Raw genomic sequence first — 21,469 nt, 5'->3', positions numbered from 1 at the left:
GACCAACCACACACGCACACGCACAACACGCACGCACACACAATAGGGACACAAAGAGTCACACAGCATCACAAAACCAAAGGTGCATCGAGAAGAGAGAAGAGGAAGAAACACGTGTTTGGGACAGCAATGACCGACTGTGTGTGTGGTGTGTGTGTGTGTGTGTGTTTGTGTGTGGTGTGTGTGTGTGTGTTGTGTGTGTGTGGTGTGTTGGTGTGGCGTGTGTTCCGTCGCTGCCCCGTGTGTGTGGTGGTGTGGTGTCGTCCGTGGTGTGTGTGTGTGTGTGTGTGTGTGTGGTGTGATTATAAAGATAATAAATTATAATTGTAAAAAAAAAAAAAATGGAAAAAAGTAATGTAAATTGTTTTTCATGATAAAAATAATACTTGCTCATCTTACTGTATATTGCTGAATTGGCCTAACAGGAAACCACTGGCCTAACAGCACATGTCCATATCCTGTGTTGGCCTAACTTGCTCATCTGTGTGCAACTTTGGGCTGAATGCCATGCATGAAAGGTGCTATATAAATTATTATCACTCTTTCACTCTGAGACTCATAAGGCAGTACTAGATTTAGTAATATTACCATGAATTTAGCCATTTATTTACCATATTTTATTGGAAAACATCTCTGAAACTCTGAAAAAGTCATATTGCTAGCCTACCATAAAAGGCCAATTCGACCGATTGGTTGAGCATATTTTCCAAAAAATAATTACACCCTTGTTAAAACTTTTTTTGTGCATCAAGTTATCTAATTATGTTCAGTCAGTGCCCCGCCACTAAAATATGTCAAAAATGATATGTTTCCCTTACAAAAGTTGACCAAAAATAATGATTTCTTCAGCAGTGATTTTTAGCATTGCCAACTTTCTCAGTTGAAGCTAGCTGAAGGGCCTTCTGTTTGAACCACAGTGACATCTAGAGGTTGTTTTGTGCATAACATGTCAACCAAAGGGTAGAGCTGGCTGAATCAGATGGAGTTAAACTTTTTTTTTTTTTTTTCAAAAAGATATCAAGACGCAAAATGTGCTCTACCAAATGGTGGTGCTGGCAGTTAAAGGGTTTTAAACAATGCGCTGAATAACTGTTGAATGGTTCATTTAGCTTAAGTATAGGAATACAATTGTCTGTGGGTCTGTTACTGTGTTCGACCAAGTTTACATTACACTCTGGGACCAGGTGTCCCGCTTTGTGCGGGACTGCACACCATTTTTTTCATTTGTCCCATACATTTAGCCGACGTCCCCGCATTGTATTGACAGTTGCCCTTCTAAAACAAGTCTCTTGTCCAAAGATGTTTAGAAAAAAAGAGAGGGCTATCACCAATAGCTGTGTCAGATGTCAACCAATCAACCGAGAAATTTATTTACTTATGGGTTTAGCCGGTAGAGGGCGATTCCCAGAGTTTTTTTTAAAGATTTGCCAAGATTTATTTTCAATTGTGCATGGAGGTGAATACGTTTTGAAGCGAAGAAACTCACAAGAAACGCCTGGCCCATAAAGAAAATATTGATCTATGGATATATTCCTCCTAAAACTAAAAGAGGAATACTAAACAGATGAGGTAACAGCAGCTGATTTAATTAACGTTTACCACACTGTGCAGCACTCGGTCCAACAGGTCAACAGTCATTTTTCAAGACTTGGAGATTGCAAAAGAATACGAGAATAATTACAGATGAGAGTTTGTTGGAAAATAATTCCATTCAAAACAAATATATTTAATTCCTTCACTTGCGTAGTTTGTGCAAACAATTTAATTATAGTGAAGCGTTCTTATTTATATCTATAAGCTAATAGTTTCAGTCAAAATCTTTATTTTCAAGGGTTGGATAGACATTATATTTAAATCAAAACTAGCTCTTAGCAACGCAGTAACATGGCCCACATTGTCCCGCACAAACGTGCTCTTTGTCCCACACTGGTCACCCTATACACTTAAAATTGTGACATTTTCTCCAGTATGTAACATTTAGCTTCTCTTCATTCAAAGTGTTTTTTATCTTCTTCTATGTTTTCTTCTCTACATACAGTAGCAATAACGTTGAACGGGTTGAAATAGGGATAGTTTGGGCTTGTGAGGTGAAGCTCATGTTAAAACATTATTGCACTTCTGTTATGTCTGTAGTCACTTTAGATTCCCTGGGGTGGGTTCCTCCGAGTGGTATTCTGCCTCTGAACTTGGTGCAGCTTCCTGGTTGACCCTGTTTCCCCATCGTTGTGCTCCATTAGATTTCCTCTTGACACCTCCCCGCTCGCTGGATTTCAGAGAGGAGGCCGTGCCCCACATTAAGCCTGTGTAAGGGGGGGGAGCTAAAATGCCACGTTCTCAAGACTGTCATGATGTGATGAATATTTCACAGTGCAATATTATTTTTCGAAGTAAGCGATGTGTCTTTTTGTCGCACTCACCGAAGCACTTACTCCAGCTGGAAGCTCACAGATGGGAATGGCCAAGACCAAAACGCAGTTTTGACAATCTGATTTCTGATGATGCTAAGGGACAAGCAGCAAAGTTAGTGCTCTGCGAGAATTCATATTCAGCTGTAAATGCAGTCTTTTTATTGCGGCCTTCAACAAGCCTTCTGTCAGTGTGCGGCACACATACATAGGCTACAGTGTGTGTGTGTGTGTGTGTGTGTGTGTGTGTGTGTGTGTGTGTGTGTGTGTGTGTGTGTGTGTGTGTGTGTGTAAATAAAGTGTGTATGTGCTCTCCTTAGCCTAGCATCAGTGCAGGGACCTGAGGGGCGGCAACTGCTGATCCCTCACTTCTGCTCCTAGGCCTCTCTGCTCCGGTTGCCTGGCAACCCCTCGTGTTTCCGAAGTGGAGGGGTTTATTTTGCTCAGGAAAGAGGCAAAGATTGGAGGGAATTGCATGAAATGTGGATGAAGCTGTCAACACGAGATGCTCGCTCAAGCCTCAGCACACTGGGATTTACTGATGGGAGGGATCAAGGGATTCTACTGTGTTATTTCACAGAGATACTTCAGTTTTTCTGACAACAAATATGTGTTTACCACTTTAGGCTATGGTTACGAAACAAGAGGAACAATACGAATTGTGGTAGGAGCAGTTTTTCAATACCGAAAGCATACAGTCAACTTACATGATCTTTATTTTATTTGATAATTAAAAACACTGCAACTCTTCACTGACATCTGACAGAAGAAAATCCCAGTCTTTTAGATTTCCTCTCCAAAGGTAATAGAGCAATTTCAAAAAGCAAAGGTGACTTAATTTCTTCACAGACCTGAAGCTTTGCTGGACAGATTTAATTTGTTCTACCTTGTTACATGACTATCATCCATTGCTTTTCGCTGATTTAAAAAACAAGAGAATAAATAATATATTGGTAAAGCAGTTGGATCTTAAAGCCAATGAAAACATTATTATCAATTGTACTCTTCTAAAAATTACACATTATGTCCTTGTAAGAAAATCCAAGTTAAAGTTCAGGTTTCTGATTATTATTTATTGCTCTACTTATTCAAAATGTAGTGATAAGAGCACAGGCAAAACACAGACATATCTCAAGTGAAATAACCAAAATAGTTATGACAACATTGATACAAAATAAATGTTGATGCAGTATCACATAACACAGTAAGACGGCGAATAAGAGTTCTTAACCAGTGGCGTCATTAAATAAATAAATGTTCTGTCTTATCTCAGTTTAGGGTGTCGTTTTTTTATTACATTTTGAGAAGAATATCTAAGGATAGGAATATAGCCTTTATTTAAGATGCCATAAAGCCAGCCTAAATTCAAAATAACTGTTTGGCAATGACAATGAATATGGGAAACAACAGAAACAACAAAATGATTTAAAGACTACTCAAACGGCATTATATTAGTATTATTATTATTGGTCATTATTATAAAAGGGAAGAGATGATTAATGCCAGATTAAACTGTAGGCTTATTTCTATCTGCAGTCCCTGAGGGTGCACACAGAACAATTAACAGACACTAAAAACATTCATTAACATGCAACACCATTACAGAGTTTCTAACACTCTAACAATCACACAGACACATCTACAAGCACACATCAAAGTCTAAACACCAGCACATCCATCCAGTACAATTATAATATTACAATTCAATTAAATAAAAAACCTGAATCATTGTCAAAATGATAACAACAACACTAGTTGCTCAATATACATTTTTGGGGGAAATATGGGAAAAATTGCGAAAGGCTGTGCACGTATTATGCTCAGCAGGAACCTTATTCCAATGAGTGATGGGTGTAAATGAGAAAGCCGATTGTGTAAAGGCATTCCGCCTCAGTGGGACGTTTGATTCTGAGTTGAGAGCAGATTGAGCTTTGCTTTTTATTTTTTATTTAAAGAGTACCTCTCCTCCTACAACATAAGTGCTTCTGACATATTTGTTCTCAATGATAGCAAGCTAGCCAGTGACAAGTGAGAGCCATTGATATATTGCATGTCCATCTTGAATAACCTACAGTCTTAACATCAATGCTGCATAACTGGACGAGTGCTATTGGAAGAATTACATTTACTTTTATAATCTTTGAGGTTAAGAGGAGGACAAAGATAGGATAGGACACAGCCATGAGTTTAGGAATGGCTTCTATAACAGGAGGATAAGATAACAGATAAGCAATTACAATCGTTTACTGTCGTTATTCCCCATATCCAAAACAGAACCAGAAATCCAAACCTAGCACTTTTTTGCGGTGCTACTGTGCAGTAAATATCCTGAAAAATGCTCTCATTCAACTTAAAGAAGACCTACAAATATGAAAAAGCCTTTAGCTGATGCAATTTCAGAATCTCACAGCAGGTTTTAGGATGTTGTGTGCATGCTGCCTTCATGCAGTAATCTTATTATCTCTACCAGACTGTGGGGAAAAAAAACAGACTGTTGACAATCGACAAATTTGTGTTATGAAGCGCTTTTGAAAGAAAGAGATATGGGAGATATGCAGGCAAGGCCCTGGCTCAGCAAATACTGCTCAATATTAAGTTCCTTTGCAGCAGGAAGGACAATATTTACAGGAAACACACAAGTGCAGCCTGCCATTGTGGTGGATTTCAACTATATGGTTAAGCTATAATAAAATATCTTGCTCCAAACTCAGCAAATCTCCCAGGGGAATCTAGCAGGGGCTAATGCCTTGATTACACTCTGAGACACTTGTGACTTTACTCGTGCAAAATGTACTTTATGTTTATTTCAGTTGCACGCAGGCTAGGATTTATTTTCAAACCTTTATTTAACCAGGTAGGTCCCATTGAGATCATTGATCTCTTTTTCAAGGGAGACCTGTAATTAGTTTGACTCTTATTACAATACATGGCATACTTAAGCGTCAGGTCAGTTTTTATATTTCCTGCAGTTACTGTAAACATGTTGGTAGGCAGGAAAAGGATTTTGTTGCTGCTGCAGATTTTGACAAATCACACCTACATCATACTAATATAATTATCTGCATTTCGACCCCCTTTGTTTTGGTTTGTGTGTGTTTGCGAGCACCATGTGCTATTTCCAGCTGGCATATGAACTCAGCAGATGAACCCAGATCAGCTGTTTGTCCTCTAGAGGAGGCTTTCTGACTCATCTGATTGGCTAGCAACTGTGTGTCACAATGTGTATATGTATATGTGTGAATGTTTGCCTGTCTGCAGTGCTGTGCTTGTGCAAGTAAGCGAGTGAGAACACACATGTATGTTTTTGAGAACAAAATGTTTATATGTGCATTTGAACTACCAACAGCTGCTTATTCCGAACATTGAAAAAGAAAATATTAACAGCTTTGTGAATAAAAGATTAAAAAAATGGTTCAACAAAGCTGTATAATGGTGTGAGGAACACATAAAACAAAACAGAAGCAGCTGTTAGTTTTGGCCAAATTCACAAATTAGTAAGGCACATTATTACATAAAAAATTACTGAAGCCCATTGTTTAAAATATATTTTACTTTGAGGTCTGCTGCAATGTTTATCTATTCAATTAATTCCTATTAAGCTCTCTTAATGTACGATTGGTGGCGGTGCTTTGAGCCAAAATAGAGTTGTTATTTTGTGCCACCAATAAAAGGATAGGCAGCAAGTCTTTCTTTTTTCAATAGCTCCTTTAGGGATTGTTTCTGTATCATGATACAATGAGCAGAACTTTAGTCACCACCGTCTAATCAGGTTTAAGTCATTCCAAGAACAGACCCAGTCCAGTCAAGACTGAGTCCAAACCAAATGTAATCCTCTTCAAGACCATAGTAGGCAATCGTGTCTTTTTAACCCTCCTGTTGTGTTCGTTTCCCCCCCCCCTTACTTTGGTGTTCGTGGTCAAATTTGACCGGTCCTGTTTTAATACATTAACATAAAAACCATTAATTATCACCAAATTTCATTTAACACCCTTTCAAACTGTAAATATTGTATGACTACTGGTATACATGCAACACTGCAGTAAATATACAAAGAATAGACACTGAACATGTATTGCGTGTGCCAGGTGTGATCCATGTGGGGGGATGGGCCCATAAGGGGGGGAACACATCTAGTGTGTGTGTGCGTGTGTGTGTGTGTGTGTGTGTGTGTGTGTGTGTGTGTGTGTGTGTGTGTGTGTGTGTGTGTGTGTGTGTGTGTGTGTGTGTGTGTGTGTTGTGTGTGTGTGTGTGTGTGGGTGGTGTGTGTTGTGTTGTGTGTGTTTGTGTGTGTGTGTGTGTGTGTTTTATCTGATCCCCCCGGTATGGTTACTAATTCCTTTTCTTTATGACCGGGAACCCATGGGTGTCACAAAGTTGACTCAATCATCAAAAATTCCAATGAAAGTGGTGATCAGCAATTTATATGTTCAAATGTCTACTGGGATATCATAAAAGCCTTAATGCAATCGAATGTAAAAAACAAAAAGTTTATGATTGATGAAAGTATAATCGGTCCCCAATTTGACCCCGAACACAACAAGGAGGGGTGTCTCCCTGTGTACACAGCTTGGACACAGCTCCTTTTTGATGGATCACAGGGCAAATAGTAAGATAATCAGATTAGTATGAATAGCAAATGTATTCAACGTATCCAAAGGGCCCTATTATTCTTTTTGGACTTTCTCCCCTTTCTGTAGTGGTTACATTATATAGTTTTGGGTGCTGTAAATGGTCTGCAAAGGCTAAAATCCCAAAGTTTTTCCCTCCAGAGGGAGNTTTAAATTGGACGACGGTAAGAAGAATATGTGCCAAATATGAAATAAGAAACTGGCCTACCACGGTGGCACAACAACTCTGAAAAGTCACCTGGATGCTGTAAGCAGCATCCAGGTGACTTTTCAGAGTTGTTGTGCCACCGTGGTAGGCCAGTTTCTTATTTCATATTTGGCACATATTCTTCTTACCGTCGTCCAATTTAAAACGGTCCCACACAGCTGAAGTCTTCGGCATTTTGTGGGTGAAGCGAGGTGAAGCGTGCCGTTTGCGTTCGTGACTGTAGTGAACGCGATGTCAGGAGCACAGGCTGAGATTGTATATATTTCCGCATTTTAACATTGCAATTCAAAAGTATAAATATAGTATAAGAATATGGCAATTCGCCTTTATTAATAGCATACATTTAGAATTTTTTTTTTTTTTTTTTTTGAAAAAATAAATTAAAAAACGAATATCCGAATAATGAAATTGAAACCCGAATAGTTGGCCAACGAACGAATATTCGAATAGTCGAATATTCGGGTACAGCCCTAGAGGGCAGTAATGAGTTTGAATGGTGGAATGATCATCACTACAACATCCTTCTGTCCCTGGGAATCAGGAGAACTATGTGTATGTCGTTGATTGCTCATTGTGCCCCAACAGGGGGAAAAAAGAGAAAAAGAAACTTGAGAGGATAGTTAAATCAACTTAATGATCACGTTAGGATTCCACAATTTCTAATACCCATTGCTTTTACAAGGAATTTTAAATGTGAAGTTTGTTTTGCAATTTAAAGAATGGCTGTGCTGTGTAAAAAGTTTAGGTATGACAAGTTTCATTCTCTCCTGAGTATTTATTTGTCTTGCTTTCCGCTTACGGTGTATTTCATGGTCATCTTTTGGGGGGAAGATTTTCTCTTATGACCAAAACAAATGTCTTCTACAAATAATACTAGTTCTCCTGTGTTTGTGATAGTGTCTATTGATAATGTCAAAATATTATTATCCGAAATAGAAATATCCCTACTAAGGAATGGAGTGAAAACATTTTAAATACAGAAAGGTGTGCATCATATATTGTGTTGAAATACTCAGTGTACACAAATATGGTCAAATATGATTCAATTGGGTGTGATATTTTTGGTAACAGATGTATATTTTCTTTCTCTTTTGTCATCTAACAGTCAAAGGTACGAAACACTCCTGAAAGACCTGGAAAAGAAATCTGACCAGCATCGAGAACTCTTGTCTGGTTTACAGCAGGAGTTTCAGAAAGCGCAGGGCATGGCTGTCGGCAAAGTCTGACCACGTGACCCAGCTGCATGCTCACACACTGCAAACACACTGCAAACACACACGGATGGCTTAGTCATGGTATAATGTAAAAGATTCAACATAAGGTTGAGTAAATTCTGCTTGTGTCTTGTCATTAATTTGTTATTACAGTGACTTTCCCTTGTTGCTAATAAACGTTTTTTTCATGAAATGTCATAACTTAGTTTTAAATTGATTGCACATGTCAACTTTGAGAGTGTTGGCTATTTTGCTTCCATAACATGTCTTCTTTCAGACAAGCAAAAACACACATTAAGGGGTTCATTTTACTGCACTTAGTTGATATGTTTTATATGTCAGTCATATTTTGTTTCTCTCATTCTGAGATAAATCTCCATTTCAGTATCACTTGCATACATCAGACTCTCCTCTTTCTTCATTTATATTCTAAAGGTTTTTTACAGAAGGGTTGGGTTATACATCATTAATAGCCTACTCCTGTTCATGTTATTACATTTTGGTTATCTTCATAAGTAAGATATCTTCATAAGTAAGAATACTTATGAGAGGCTTTAACTGTCATCTATGCAAATTATTTAATTTAACACCAAGCCTCAATTGCAACGGTGGAATGTACATTTACTCCAGTATGGTACAGTACCTAAGTGCCAATGTACTTGTACTTCAGTAGTTTCTTTTCCTTACAATTTATACATCAATACCACTATCATTTTTGTCAAATATTCTACATCATAACGATGTATTGTTACTTTAAATGTTCATTAAAATGTTTGAGTTTATAAAATAAGATGTTATAAATTAAACTAGCCAACAATTAGTTGATTTAAGAATAGCTTTTTTGAAAGATTGAGATAGTAGTCATTTATTTTGAATCATTGTACATTTTCATGTTTGTTTGTGTTTATTTTAGATTCTTCCACATTAGGTAGGCTACTTGTAGCCAATACTTTAAATACATGTTACCAAGTACTTTTACATAAGTTAGATTTTTGTATGCGGACTTTTACTTGTAACAGAGTTTTCCAGTGTGTATTAGCAGCCTTCTCTATAGGTAAAGTATGAATACTACTCATTTGCATATTTAAGCATACAATATAGAAAACTTGAAATTAAAACAATAATTGGCTTTTGGCTTAAAGGTTTCCTGGAATTATCTACGGTATTAGTAAAACAATACACCTTATTCACCTGTTGTGTCCCGTTTAGCTGAGTCCACAGACCCGTCTCGCTGTGTGTTTCTTTGCGGAACACAGGGTGTAATTGCCGGGGAGGTCGGAGGCAGCGGCAGATGTCTCACAGCCTCCGACCCGCCCCACAGCTCGCAGCACAGACACAAAGCACAGCGGTGCAGCTTTGTTCACATTAATGAATGTGCTTTCCCCCGCAGTTTACCACCAGCGGAGGATTTAGGCAACATGAATAATCAAATACAAAGTCTGAACCAAAACCCATTAGAGCCAAATGCTAATACAGGGCAAACAAACTATGGTAAGCTTTAGATTTCAGTTTAGAAGTAGCCCATTTAGAGATACAGCTGTGAAGGCTGAACTGTACTATTTAGTTTCATACACCATAGAAAAAATCACAGCATGAGACGTTCAACATTTGTAGCATAAGTAGGCTATGTAGAGGCTTCACAAAGGCTGTGCTAGCTAACCGTAAACAACATGGCATGTTTTCCACCTAATACACTAGCCTTTGATTTTACATTTATGTTAGGAAGTAGACCGGATACAAAAACTGTCATATATTTCATCATAGACTTTCTACATAAAGACTTTCATACTCGACAAATTAAATATTAAACACAACTTATTTCAACCAGCATGACACGTGCAGAATTGGCTACAATACACCTATGCTGGCTACCCTACAAGCTAACAATAACATGTCTTGTTTTCAACCTGCACACTCGGCGTCTGGCTTTCACGTTTTAAATGCATCCTGATTCCTGAATGTAATTTCAGTAACATTAAGCTTAATTTATGCAAACAATTATATGACTGTCCTTAAGTGGAAGTTGTTTTAAAATTAGGGATATTGAACTGTGTTTGAGTTTTAAATTCGTCATATAATATGGCTGTGCTGCACAAGCTTACATAAACATGTTTTATGGCATGTTTTGAATTGTTGCCACAGATTCCTGATACCAGACTCAGATGCGCAGTAATAATACTCCCTTACAAAAAACTGTTATAGTGCGCGAGCCTGTCACCTCTGGCGCATGGGTGGCAGCAACCCATTAACACCTGAGGCGTGGGGCTTTCATAACATCCGGACTTTGGTTGTGAAACGGGCCGACACGTGGCCATGGGAATGTAACCTAAACATTCGGTTTAAAATATTAACTGAACTTAAGCATGTACATAGGTATGCCTATGCAGCTATAAAGGCACTTATAAACGTGTCAAATAGGTGAGTTTTCACATAGGACTGCAACTTTGAAGCTCTCTTGCCCAAAAAATAAACTACTAACAGAAACTTATAAACTCGATACAAACTCAAACTTTGTTTATGGTTGTAACCAAAACATATATTTAGATGAGGTCTCGTTATGTGAACTGCAGTCATCAAATGGTTAGTTGACGTGGCCAAAAGGAGATTTATCGCTTTGCATTTATTGAGTTCACGCTAAAGTAGCAAAAACCAACAGCGACATAACTGCCGATTGAAATGTTGATCAGGGTGGTGGGAAAGAAATCCCTTGAAATTTCAGGTCATTCAGATATCCTACATTTTATAAAATAAACAAAGACCTAAGTAGCTAGATACATCTGCATTGGAGTAATCTTTAACACTGACAATACATTAATTTAATCTTCATCTAGAGAGAGCAGTCTCACATGAATCCCTAATCTGTTTCCAGCTTTAATAGATTGATTTAGTCCTGTGTCCCTTTTCTTCGGGGGTTTAAGCTTTAAAGCTCACAAAAGAGCATCCTGTCCAGAGATCAGCGCTGCGAGACTAACACCTGCTTTGATAAAGAATGCTTTCAAACAAGCTTTGGAGGAATGTGTGTATAATACGTATAAAGTGTATAGTTCAAAAAATATACTCACATGAACAAATTCAAATAAAAATAAATACAGATCTAAAATTGAAAAATAGTGATATTGTAAATGTTCTTCATGCAGTTTAAAGCTGTTCAACATGTCCTCAAATGTATCCCAAATAACAATAATTTGTTTTATCTTAATTTCCCTATTTACTACAACAATTAAGCCACCATAAGTCAATTGTTTTCGTGAGGGGTTAAAATGCTATCCTGCCTTCTGATCTTTGGGATACTTAGCCAACGATGGTGAACAATTATTAGACCTTCAAGTGTGCATTTGTATGCCGATAAGCGACAGCCTGTACTTGTAGTGCAGTCTTTTTAAATGCAGAATAGCACACGACAGTGGCCATTAACACACTGTTCAGGATGCAGACTCTTTCATCTACAACACTTTAGAGAATGATTTGGAAACTCAGCAAGCAGACCCAACGTATATTTAAATATCTTGTCATCTGTACACTAGCCTACCCCTACAGTTGGATCTGTATCGTGCGTTTTGATATCATTATAAATTGAATGATCACGTTGAAATAGTTTGCTTAATCAAACTGAATCTCACATTTTCATCCGCAATTTGTTTTGTTTGGTTATTTAAAATGTGTAATACATATTCCTGAGGTTTTACGCGGATTTGGTTTAGCATCCCCCCACCACCACCAGCTGCTGTTATTGTGCTTTCCATCACGACTAGTGTGAGTCTGCACCTGAACATTTTGAGTAGGTGCTAAAGAAAATAACTCAGCACGTGTTCCTGGTTAAACACAGCATCTGTTTTTCTGATCATGCATGGTGTGCCGCGTAGCCTATTTTGTAACCTTTCTATTTTATAGCAACGCGTGCCACACAATGTATATCCAATATAATATATGCATTATTGGGTTGAATTTAAACATGTACCTTTGAGTTGGGCACACTAATTGTTCTGGATAACAAGGTTGGACGTCCAACGTTCGCTTTGTAAATTGGATGTCTTACCTGAAGCAGTCTGGCTGCTAGACAGTGTGTGAATGACCACTCTCCTGTGCTTTTCTACCTTTTAAAAACGGCACTTCAGATCATAGAAGCAGCCGGCCCCCCACCATCAACATATCAAAAGACAAATGTGTCATAACTGTTGTCCAGCCCGGCTAAAGTATGTGCTAACTGTCCTGTGGATGTGCCACTCCTCTGGTTCAAGTACAAGCTATTCACTCAGCAAAGAGGCCACTCGATTATTTTTGGAATGATCAGGAAGGTGTGCTTTATTGAAATTGGGAACAGACAATTCAGCAAGCACAATCATAGAATAAACTCCATGTCTCTTATATGTACAATATCAGAGCAAAGAAAAGAAAAAATATAATGGCACCCAAGTTGCTTTTGCGCATTTTACGCACGTGTTTAAGCAACATCAAACATAAGTAGGCTCATCTCATATAAACAAAACATGTGTGGACACTGCTGCGTAAAAACATATCATATTTATCAACAAAAAAAAAGGATAATATGACGCGCATGCCAAAAAGTAAATCTTACGGCAAAAAAAACGCCACATGTGGATCCTTAAATGGGATCATTTGTTTTCATGGAAAATATCATCAATGTACAAAAGATTGCAGGCTGTACAACAAAATACATATTTACACAGTCTGTTGCCATCTTTTAAAAATATAATCTGAGTCAAAGAGTCTGTTTCTGCGGCCAGGGCCTCCACACAGGGTCCGGGATGTGCGCACAGTCTGCGGCGGAGGAGAACAGCTCCCGGGTGTCGCAGTGCATGCTGGTCCTCTCGGTGCAGAATGATGGGTGAGCGTGTTGGCTATGATGGTGGACCGGATGAGGAGACCGAGAGGCCTGTGTTTTGAGGATGTGTCCGGGAGATGCAGGGTGTCTCTGGGGTTGGGGAGCCAGACCTGTCCCCTCATCGGTCTGGTCTAATTCCTGGCTCTTGCTGGAGATGAAGTAGCTGACCCTCTGCAGGCAGGACCTCATGCCGTCTCGGTAGTTGTGCTGGCGGCCGGGGGTCGGCCTTTGCTCCCGGGTCAGGACTCTGTTCATGGCCCGGTGACCCTTGTCCATCTCCACCTCTGACTGCAGGAAGTTCACCACACTCTCCAGAATCTCTGCCTTCTCCACCTTTGGATTTTTCAGTCTCTAAAAGAAGAAGACAATCAATAGGAAGTTTAGACTTTGATACATTCATATTTTATAAGATATCAAACTTAAATACAAGCATGGCGCACAAGCTTACATCATCATGGAAGTTTTCCAGCATCAGAATTCGTAATGTCTCCAGGCTGCTGTTGATCCGCTCACGTCTGCGTTTCTCCATCACGGGTTTGGAGATCTAAGGATTACAAATATTGCAATTTACAACTCTGAACAAAACGTTTTAGATCGTTTTTTTTCATTCTGAAACTGCGCACATGATGCAAACGCTTACCCTTCTGTTACTCCTCTGCCTGGGAGACTCTGGTGAAGTTAAAGCCGTCATCACTGACGGCGACACAGTTGGTTCTTGCTTTGAATCCAAAACGAAAAGTGGTACTATCCCTTTGCAGTTTGTTGATATCCCTGCAGGTGTCCCCGCCCCCACGGGACACGCCTCTCATCCATCCAGCAGCACGCGGCCTTGACACTGAGGTCCCTTTGAATGTATTTAAATCTATAATCCTCTTATTTTAACTTCTAAGCCAAACATATTCTTTTAGGGGGGGTGCCATGTGGGTTGAAAAAGGTTACAGTTTGGTTTCTTTATCCTGTAAACTGGGTAAATTCACCCGAATCACAATTTGTAATTTTATCCTTCATGATTCATTCACATGAAATAGTTGTATTCTTTATTTTTTTTAAATGTCATCGAAAATCTACCTTATATTGAATAAAATAGGAGGTAAATATAAAATGTGTTGAACTGGTTTAGTTTCATTGCTTGGATTGCACTTCACATACATTTTAAACTGGTTGTAAGCTAATGCAGAAAATACAAAATATTGCTAAAATATAATTGTCTCATTCTATTTTTTTGGAGACATACACCATTTTTCTTCAGTTCAATTTATAATGTAGCTTGTTATTTTGTATTATGTGTGTATTATATTTATTTTTTGTTTACTATTCATCTCAATTAAGCTTTCCTTTTTTATTTGTTTCTACTTTATATCCCCCTTTGTTTGTAATGTTGGTTTATCTCCTTGTTTTGTGTCTTTTTGTCCTAACTTGATTCATTGTGTGAGAAAAAAGCCCAAAAATACAGTTGATTTACAAATACGACATAAAAAAAAAAACGTTTTTTCTCCTGTCTGAGAAAACTGGGTAAACTTCTCCTGCATGTTGATGTGAAGGCATCCACACCTCTCCCGTTAGGACCTGGTGCCATAGAGCCAAACTGCCTCATTCACACCTGAAGGCTGCTGTGTTTATCTTTAGAGGCTGTGGTGGGAAAACTCCTGACTGGACACGATCTTTGCATAAACATCCAGTAGCCTATTAGTAGTAGGCTAATTTCTAACGTGCATTATTTCAGACCGAAGTTGGGGGGCTTTGCTGACTTTGGGGTAGCTTTCTGCGCACTGCATTTATGGCCCCTTGATCCCCATAATAGGCTAAAGTGAGGGGATAACACTGGGTTGATCGGATCACGGGGATCCCGTAGATTAAAGAGGCTTTTCAGAGGCAATGATAGGCCTACTTCCGTTTTAAATCAAAGAGAGGGCGATTAGTGCAGGCTCACAGATCACGGCTGGTTACCATGGAAATTCACTTTATTCATTTTTTTTTTTACCATGCAATTTACAATATAGTAGTTACCTTTTTCTGTAGACTGCAATGTATTTAAATGTGAAGTTAGAATGTATTAGCTTCGTTATTGCATATGAATGAGTTAGATTAAATTCTTCGTTTTAAAAAATTTATCTATTTTGAATCCTTTGTTTCGCCATAAGAGTTGAGATTTTGGCTAAAAACGAGGAAAAACTCACGGAATGGATATTAAGTTCAGCTAACTTCGATTATTGTACCTCCATATATTTTAATATTACACTTTTGAGAAAATTATTTAAGCCACGTGCACCCGCCCCCTTAATAAGCATGCAACAATAACGTGCTTGCCTGAGCCTGTGATGGAAACTAATTAGGCTAGTTTGGAAATAAACGTGCCCTTTGGTTTCGGAGAAATGGACCTGTCCCTTCTAATATCGTAACCTTTGGGGTGTGTCGGTGACAAAAGCGCTGGAATCAAACGGAGGGCTTCGCTGGGAACATGCACTCAGGTCAACATCTGCTTTGATTTTAAAGGGATCTCGTGTGAAGTCCAAACATGAGGTAGCCTATCAAGCTGACCAAGGCACAGCACACTTAACACTCATGTGTAATGATCATCCTCACACTTCAGCAGAAACATACGGACCTGCTCCCTTTTGGCCCCGTGGAACCCCATTCTAGTTCATCAGCTATACATTCATTTGGATTTTATCTGCTTAAATTAAAGTAGGCCTATTGTATTTGCAGTTAAAATATGTGCTTTTGGAACCAGTGCTGTTTTATTGAAACGGACTTGATTATTCATTAGGACCTCATTTGCTCTTTTTTCTCATCACTTATTCAACGTGTGGATGTCTCACACATCATAAAAAGTGCTCATAGCTGCTCACTTTCTCACTTCATTTCTGTTCCCACGAGAAAGAAGCAAGTTTCCCAGGGCCTCACCTTTGGAAGGCGTCAAAAGTTACCAGAAAGCTTACAACACACATTTAGCATAATTATATTAATGGATGCAAAGATAACCTCCAGACTAAAGTTTCAATATCACATGGCAATAAGATGGTTATAGGCTAATACTAAATGAAAGAAGTGTTTGTTACATTTAAAAGAAACTATTAATGAGTGATTTAGATGATTAGTTCCAGCATATATGCCGGTCAGATGTTAACCTTTAAAAGTATATGTTAGCCTACTGGTAATAGGATTTCCTTAGATATTGATTATTATTCAATTAACTTTGAATAATATACTTTTAACTTGAAACTTTGAGACACCCCACTTTCTGATTAGTGTTTAAAGTGCATAGTTTCGAATTTATCCACGGGCCGTGAAAACGTTAGAGAGCATTTTCGTTTAGGTGTCGTCACTCACACTTGTCAGCCAATCAGAGGCAGCACGAGCTCTACTTATACCCATGCTCACGCGCCAGGAGGCTGTTAAAGCCGCTTCAGCCTTCAGTCAGGACGTGAGGACCCAACTCTGCAACATGACCAGGAAACTACAGAACACAAGCCTGGAGGATGGGAAGAGTAGGAAAAGGGTAAGAACTTATAAATAATATTACTTATTTAATTAATGTTTTTCTACTAAGGCCCCCATTAACACGTTTTTTTTCATGCTAATTATCATTTAACAATACTTTATGTAACAGGCATGAATGAATACTAGTTTGGGGTTTACAGGTCATTTATAAAAAAGAACTAACATTTGATTTATATGTATGTTTTCATTGCATATTTTCTTTTAAATTTGTTTGTTTGTAAAAGCATTTTATCTTATTTTATTAATTTATATTCTTTTGTGAATTACAAAAAAATTACCCTAATGATAACCAATAAGATTATTACAACCTGGCAATCCACATTTTTCTTATCAATAGCTGAACTCAAAAACATAAATATGTGAATCACTCCCACTTCGAAGTTTTGTTAATTAGTTTTATATCTTTTTGATTTGTTGGCGTGTTTACTTGTATTAGCTTACAATATATTTCCTGTTTCAATTCATTTGATTTTATTATTGCTGCTTTTGGGTTTTATTGTTTGCATGCTTTAAGTAAAATGCTATAAAATAAAGGATACTATTTTAATATATAATAAGTAATCTTTGAACAATATATCCATATCCATACTCACACAATGTGGTTTGTTTCTCTCCAGGTTCTGAAACCCGTTGTGGAAAAGAAAAGAAGAGATCGAATAAATCAAAGTCTAGGTGAACTGAGAAGTTTGCTGTTGAAGCACACGTCTGATCCCGTGAGTCATATTAACCAAATCACACCCAGCCTCTACACATATCTGAAATAATCATGACTTTTCAATAACCAATTGCATTTCTCCCCTCTGTTTGGCTGTTATCACCTACAGCGGCTTCAGAATCCTAAAATAGAGAAAGCAGAGATTCTTGACTTGGCTGTGGAATATGTTCAGACATGGACAGATGGGAAGAACCACAGCAAGGGTAAATCAAACAAAAAAAACAATAAGGTGTCAACATTTGTGACATTGCAACAAATCTAACCAGTTGTATCCCTCCCTTTGGTTTCTTTGCTGCAGATGACAGTCAAATGAGGACTCCTGTGGCATCTCTCCATCACCCAGAATCCATTGCTCCTGCTCTCGTCACCATAGAGGGTGCAGGCTTTCAGCAGTGTGTGGCCCAGCTGACCAGCTACATGAACAGAATCCTCCCGGCACAGAGGAGAAGCCTGATCGAGGGTCTCAAGCATCACACAGAGAGCCAGCAGCCCAACACCATCACAGCAGAGTTTAACCCCAGATTGACAGACGTGACCAAAGCACCAGATGGATTATCCGGGGAGTTCATTTGCACATCTGAGAGGAGAGAAGAGTGTCCTAAGTTTCCTTCCCACTCCACGTTCCAGCCTCTCGCCTGCTCCACACCTTGCCACGACTACCTGTCACCCCCTCCCTCCCCCTGGCTCTCACCCTCCTTCTCCACATACGCCACCTCTCCTCCTTTCCCGTCATTTGCCTCTCACTTCTCCTTCCCCCCCAGCCTATCACCTCGGTCTTGCAACACCTCCTTCTTCAGTTTCTCGCCCCCTCTCTCGGGCCCTGCTTCCCTCCACTGCCCCCCTTTCCTCACACTCAGGTCCCCTCCACACCCTGCACAGAGGGGGGGCCACCCACCAAACTCTCCCTCCTCCATTTGGAGACCTTGGTGAAGTTTCTAGAGAGTGACAGATTGAGAACAACAGAGACACCTTGTGGGAATGTCAACCGTTGGCTTTGGAGAGGAAGAAAACTCTCCATGCTGTGAATGTATAGTGTACATATTATTATTATAATTTTATATTTTGTATTTCTCTTTGCAATAAAATGTGTAGTTGAAATTAATAAGTCTCAAATTGTGTATTTATTCACTGTATTTACACTCACTGCTCGCCTTGCATTGAAGGTTTATGTTCACTTACATATGGCTTTCAACTGCCTGTACTGACCATTATGTCCATTTTATTGACAATTTTAACTTGGATGGAGTTTGCCTGAACACATTTTTATCTCTAACATATTCAACTGCCTGCATCTTCAAGACTGCATCTGCTGTCTCCGAAGCCTGATAAGGATGTGTGTGTACAAAATGCAGCAAACTCTAACTGATATGTGCTGGGTCCAGGCTCAAGAGCGTATGGCACTCTCAACTCTCCAGGACAAGCCGAGGCCCTGCCTGCCTGTAGCTTTGTCGATATCTGTGTTGATAGGTAATAGATTAAGAGCAGTGAATCAGCTTAGAAACAGGAAGCGCTCAAACGTTTGTGTGAGTTTATCAAATTTAGTAGTGATTCCATGTCAGTCACAGCTTGTCACAAAAAATCTGACTGATAGTGTATTTAACAAACTTAAACTAGCTTTATTAAATGTCAGGTCTTTGCCAGGAAAAACATTTTTAATCAATGATTTTATCACTGAGCACAATCTCGTTTTTATGTTTTTAATGGAAACGTGGATTGAACAAAATAACAGTGCAGCGGTTCTTATCGAATCAATACCTCCCAACTTCAGTTTTATGAGTCAGGAAAGAATGCTTAAGAAAGGAGGTGGAGTTGCTATTTTTTTCAATGATTCCCTTCAATGCATGAAGACATCTTATGGGAACTTTGCTTCTTTTGAATATGTGGCCCTTCAGCTGAAATGCTCCTCTCGAGCTCTGTTCCTAAACATCGATAGACCACCCAAATACTGTGCAAACTTTTTTGATGACTACTGAACTGCTGTCTATAGTGTGTATTGACTTTGACCGTCTAGTCATTGTTGGTGATTTGAATATCCATGTTGACAACCCCCAGGACAGAGGGGCTAAAGAACTGTTTTGTGTTCTTGATAACTATGAACTGACTCAGCATGTGACGGAGCCCACGCACAATAAGGGGCACACTCTGGACTTAATTATCTCAAAGGGTCTGATTATCTAACCACAAAGCGATATTTAACTGAAAATACTAGGGAAATGTTTACTCAAAATGTTTCTTCCACTTTTGCCCCTGCTAACATCTCAGTAAATGAGCTAGTAGATCATTTTAATTCAAAAAGATTTTTTTTTAAAGATGCCATTGCTCCAACTAAGGTAAAGGAAGTGTCTTGCAAGAAAATATCTCCATGGAGAAAGGCCATGACCGTGAAAACAGAAAAAAGAGAGTGTCGAAAAGCTGAACGCAGGTGGCGAAAAACAAATCTCCAGGTTCATTTTGAAATCTATAAGAGAGAGGCTGGCTTTTATAATTTGGAATTGAAAATGCGCACAACAGTCTTTCTTCTCTGACATTCATTTTGCAAAAACATAAAAACAAGACAGGTGAGTTATTTGCTACCGTTGACTGACTAACAACAGTGTCAGGGTATATAGCCTCTGCATATTCTATCCGCCAGGGCCCTGCATATTGAATTTGCCTCCTTCTCACTGACAAAATTCAGAAAACTCAAGACAGAGCAGGAGGTCTTCTTCAATACAGGTACGGCAAATGGTTTTGTCCCTGTGTACTTTAAAATCAATTCCAAACACCGATTGAACCAATTCCATCAGATTAATGAAGAGGATCCTATAGACACTTATATCAACTTCTGAAATCCTCCTCCCTCTGCCTCCGTATTATTCCAACAGGCGATTTAAAACCTAAATAATTCTTGCATGCACTCATGATCTACTTCAACATTTAAGGCCTGAAAACTGCAGGTCCAGGTTCAGGTTCAGTTCAGGTATTCTATTTGACCCGTAGGTAGATTCGTTTGCAGAGAAAAAGACACAAGACTTCCATCCTGACATAAACAACAAACACAAAACAACAGCCACATCTCGTAATAAAGACAGTAAAAGTACAAGCACTACCCTGCTCACCAATCTCAAAATATTTTGAAATTTTTTTTAAAAAGACAAAACTAATACACACATGGGACAGTTAAAAATTCAACAATGTACAAGGTAGTAGATAAAGTAAAAAGAGGCATTGCTGCTGTGCACGCTCCTGATGATGTGTTATATTTGTGCAATAGGCTGCTGGATAAAACTGTCTTTTATACCGCTCGTTTAGACTACTTCCGTTGGGAAGAGTCATTAAAACGCTCTTAAAAAAGAATAAATCTAGTAGCTTCAATAATTGAACAGACTACAGGCCCCATATTCAAAACCTCGCATTCTAGGTAAAATCATGTGTAAAAATAGTCTTCCAGTTGAGTAATTTTCGTGCATGTTAAAAACTGTGTTCGATGTTTCTTCCAAGTCAGGCTTTCGACCAAACCACAGATGAGACTGCTTGTAAAGCATGGCACGCCCCTTAAACACAGACAGTGTGCATAACTTCAGTGTTAGTATTATTAGTCTTATTGCTGCGTTTGACCACTGTTGACCACAACATCATTACCTAGACGACTAGAAAACTGGGGGGGGACGTCCGGCAACAGTTTTAAATTGGTTGAATCCTACTTAAAGACGTCTGGGTTCTATAAGGTACGAAATAGGAGCAGGAGTGGGCACTGGTAGCAGGTGTGGGGGTGTATCTCGAAGGCTCAGCTTGGGGCGTGCGTCTTCCTTCGTAAATCGAGCGAGACCACTGGCTCAGATAATGAGAAACAACAAAATAAGTTGACCATGCGATGCAGAGACACCTGTCTTGCTTATTTTCCAATTAAACAAGAGATAAAACTGATGAATGTTGTATGCAAGTCAGAACGGATAATAATGTATGTGCTGAGCTC

General features: G+C 38.9%; 3 protein-coding genes across 3 annotated transcripts in view; 2 read left to right on the top strand and 1 right to left on the bottom strand.

The window, feature by feature from the left end:
• Positions 1-8,845, top strand: part of pfdn6 (prefoldin subunit 6) — an 11,543-nt gene extending 2,698 nt beyond the window's left edge. The window contains exon 4 of the mRNA XM_010770081.1: positions 8,347-8,845. Coding sequence (XP_010768383.1) covers positions 8,347-8,467 — 121 coding nt within the window. The 3' untranslated portion in view covers positions 8,468-8,845. The remainder of the gene's footprint in view (positions 1-8,346) is intronic.
• Positions 8,846-12,660: 3,815 nt separating this feature from the next.
• Positions 12,661-13,989, bottom strand: her5 (hairy-related 5). The gene is made up of 3 exons (XM_010770093.1): positions 13,939-13,989; positions 13,747-13,842; positions 12,661-13,649 (listed from the first exon to the last, which is right to left on the bottom strand). The coding sequence occupies exons 1-3, from the start codon at positions 13,987-13,989 to the stop codon at positions 13,176-13,178; spliced, it is 621 nt and encodes a 206-aa protein (XP_010768395.1). The 3' UTR covers positions 12,661-13,175.
• Positions 13,990-16,671: 2,682 nt separating this feature from the next.
• LOC104944544 (transcription factor HES-7-like) lies at positions 16,672-18,530 on the top strand. Its single transcript, XM_010770092.1, has 4 exons — positions 16,672-16,797; positions 17,417-17,512; positions 17,624-17,717; positions 17,813-18,530. Exons 1-4 carry the CDS (start codon positions 16,672-16,674, stop codon positions 18,442-18,444), a joined length of 948 nt encoding a protein of 315 aa, XP_010768394.1. The 3' UTR covers positions 18,445-18,530.
• The last annotated feature ends 2,939 nt before the right edge of the window (positions 18,531-21,469 follow it).

Source organism: Notothenia coriiceps, unplaced genomic scaffold, assembly GCF_000735185.1.
Source record: "Notothenia coriiceps isolate Sejong01 unplaced genomic scaffold, NC01 NC01_scaffold00008341, whole genome shotgun sequence".
Lineage (NCBI taxonomy): Eukaryota > Metazoa > Chordata > Actinopteri > Perciformes > Nototheniidae > Notothenia > Notothenia coriiceps.
Note: the sequence above shows the minus strand (reverse complement) of the source record. Positions and strands in the feature narration are given on the sequence as shown.

Excerpts from the sequence above, each read along its gene's own strand:
- her5 (XM_010770093.1), bottom strand. The coding sequence starts at position 13,989 with ATGACGGCTTTAACTTCACCAGAGTCTCCCAGGCAGAGGAGTAACAGA. Across the intron at positions 13,843-13,938 it reads GGCAGAGGAGTAACAGAAGG|ATCTCCAAACCCGTGATGGA; the intron begins GTAAGCGTTTGC and ends TGTAATCCTTAG. Across the intron at positions 13,650-13,746 it reads TGGAAAACTTCCATGATGAT|AGACTGAAAAATCCAAAGGT; the intron begins GTAAGCTTGTGC and ends TTCTTCTTTTAG.
- LOC104944544 (XM_010770092.1), top strand. The coding sequence starts at position 16,672 with ATGCTCACGCGCCAGGAGGCTGTTAAAGCCGCTTCAGCCTTCAGTCAG. Across the intron at positions 16,798-17,416 it reads ATGGGAAGAGTAGGAAAAGG|GTTCTGAAACCCGTTGTGGA; the intron begins GTAAGAACTTAT and ends GTTTCTCTCCAG. Across the intron at positions 17,513-17,623 it reads TGAAGCACACGTCTGATCCC|CGGCTTCAGAATCCTAAAAT; the intron begins GTGAGTCATATT and ends TATCACCTACAG.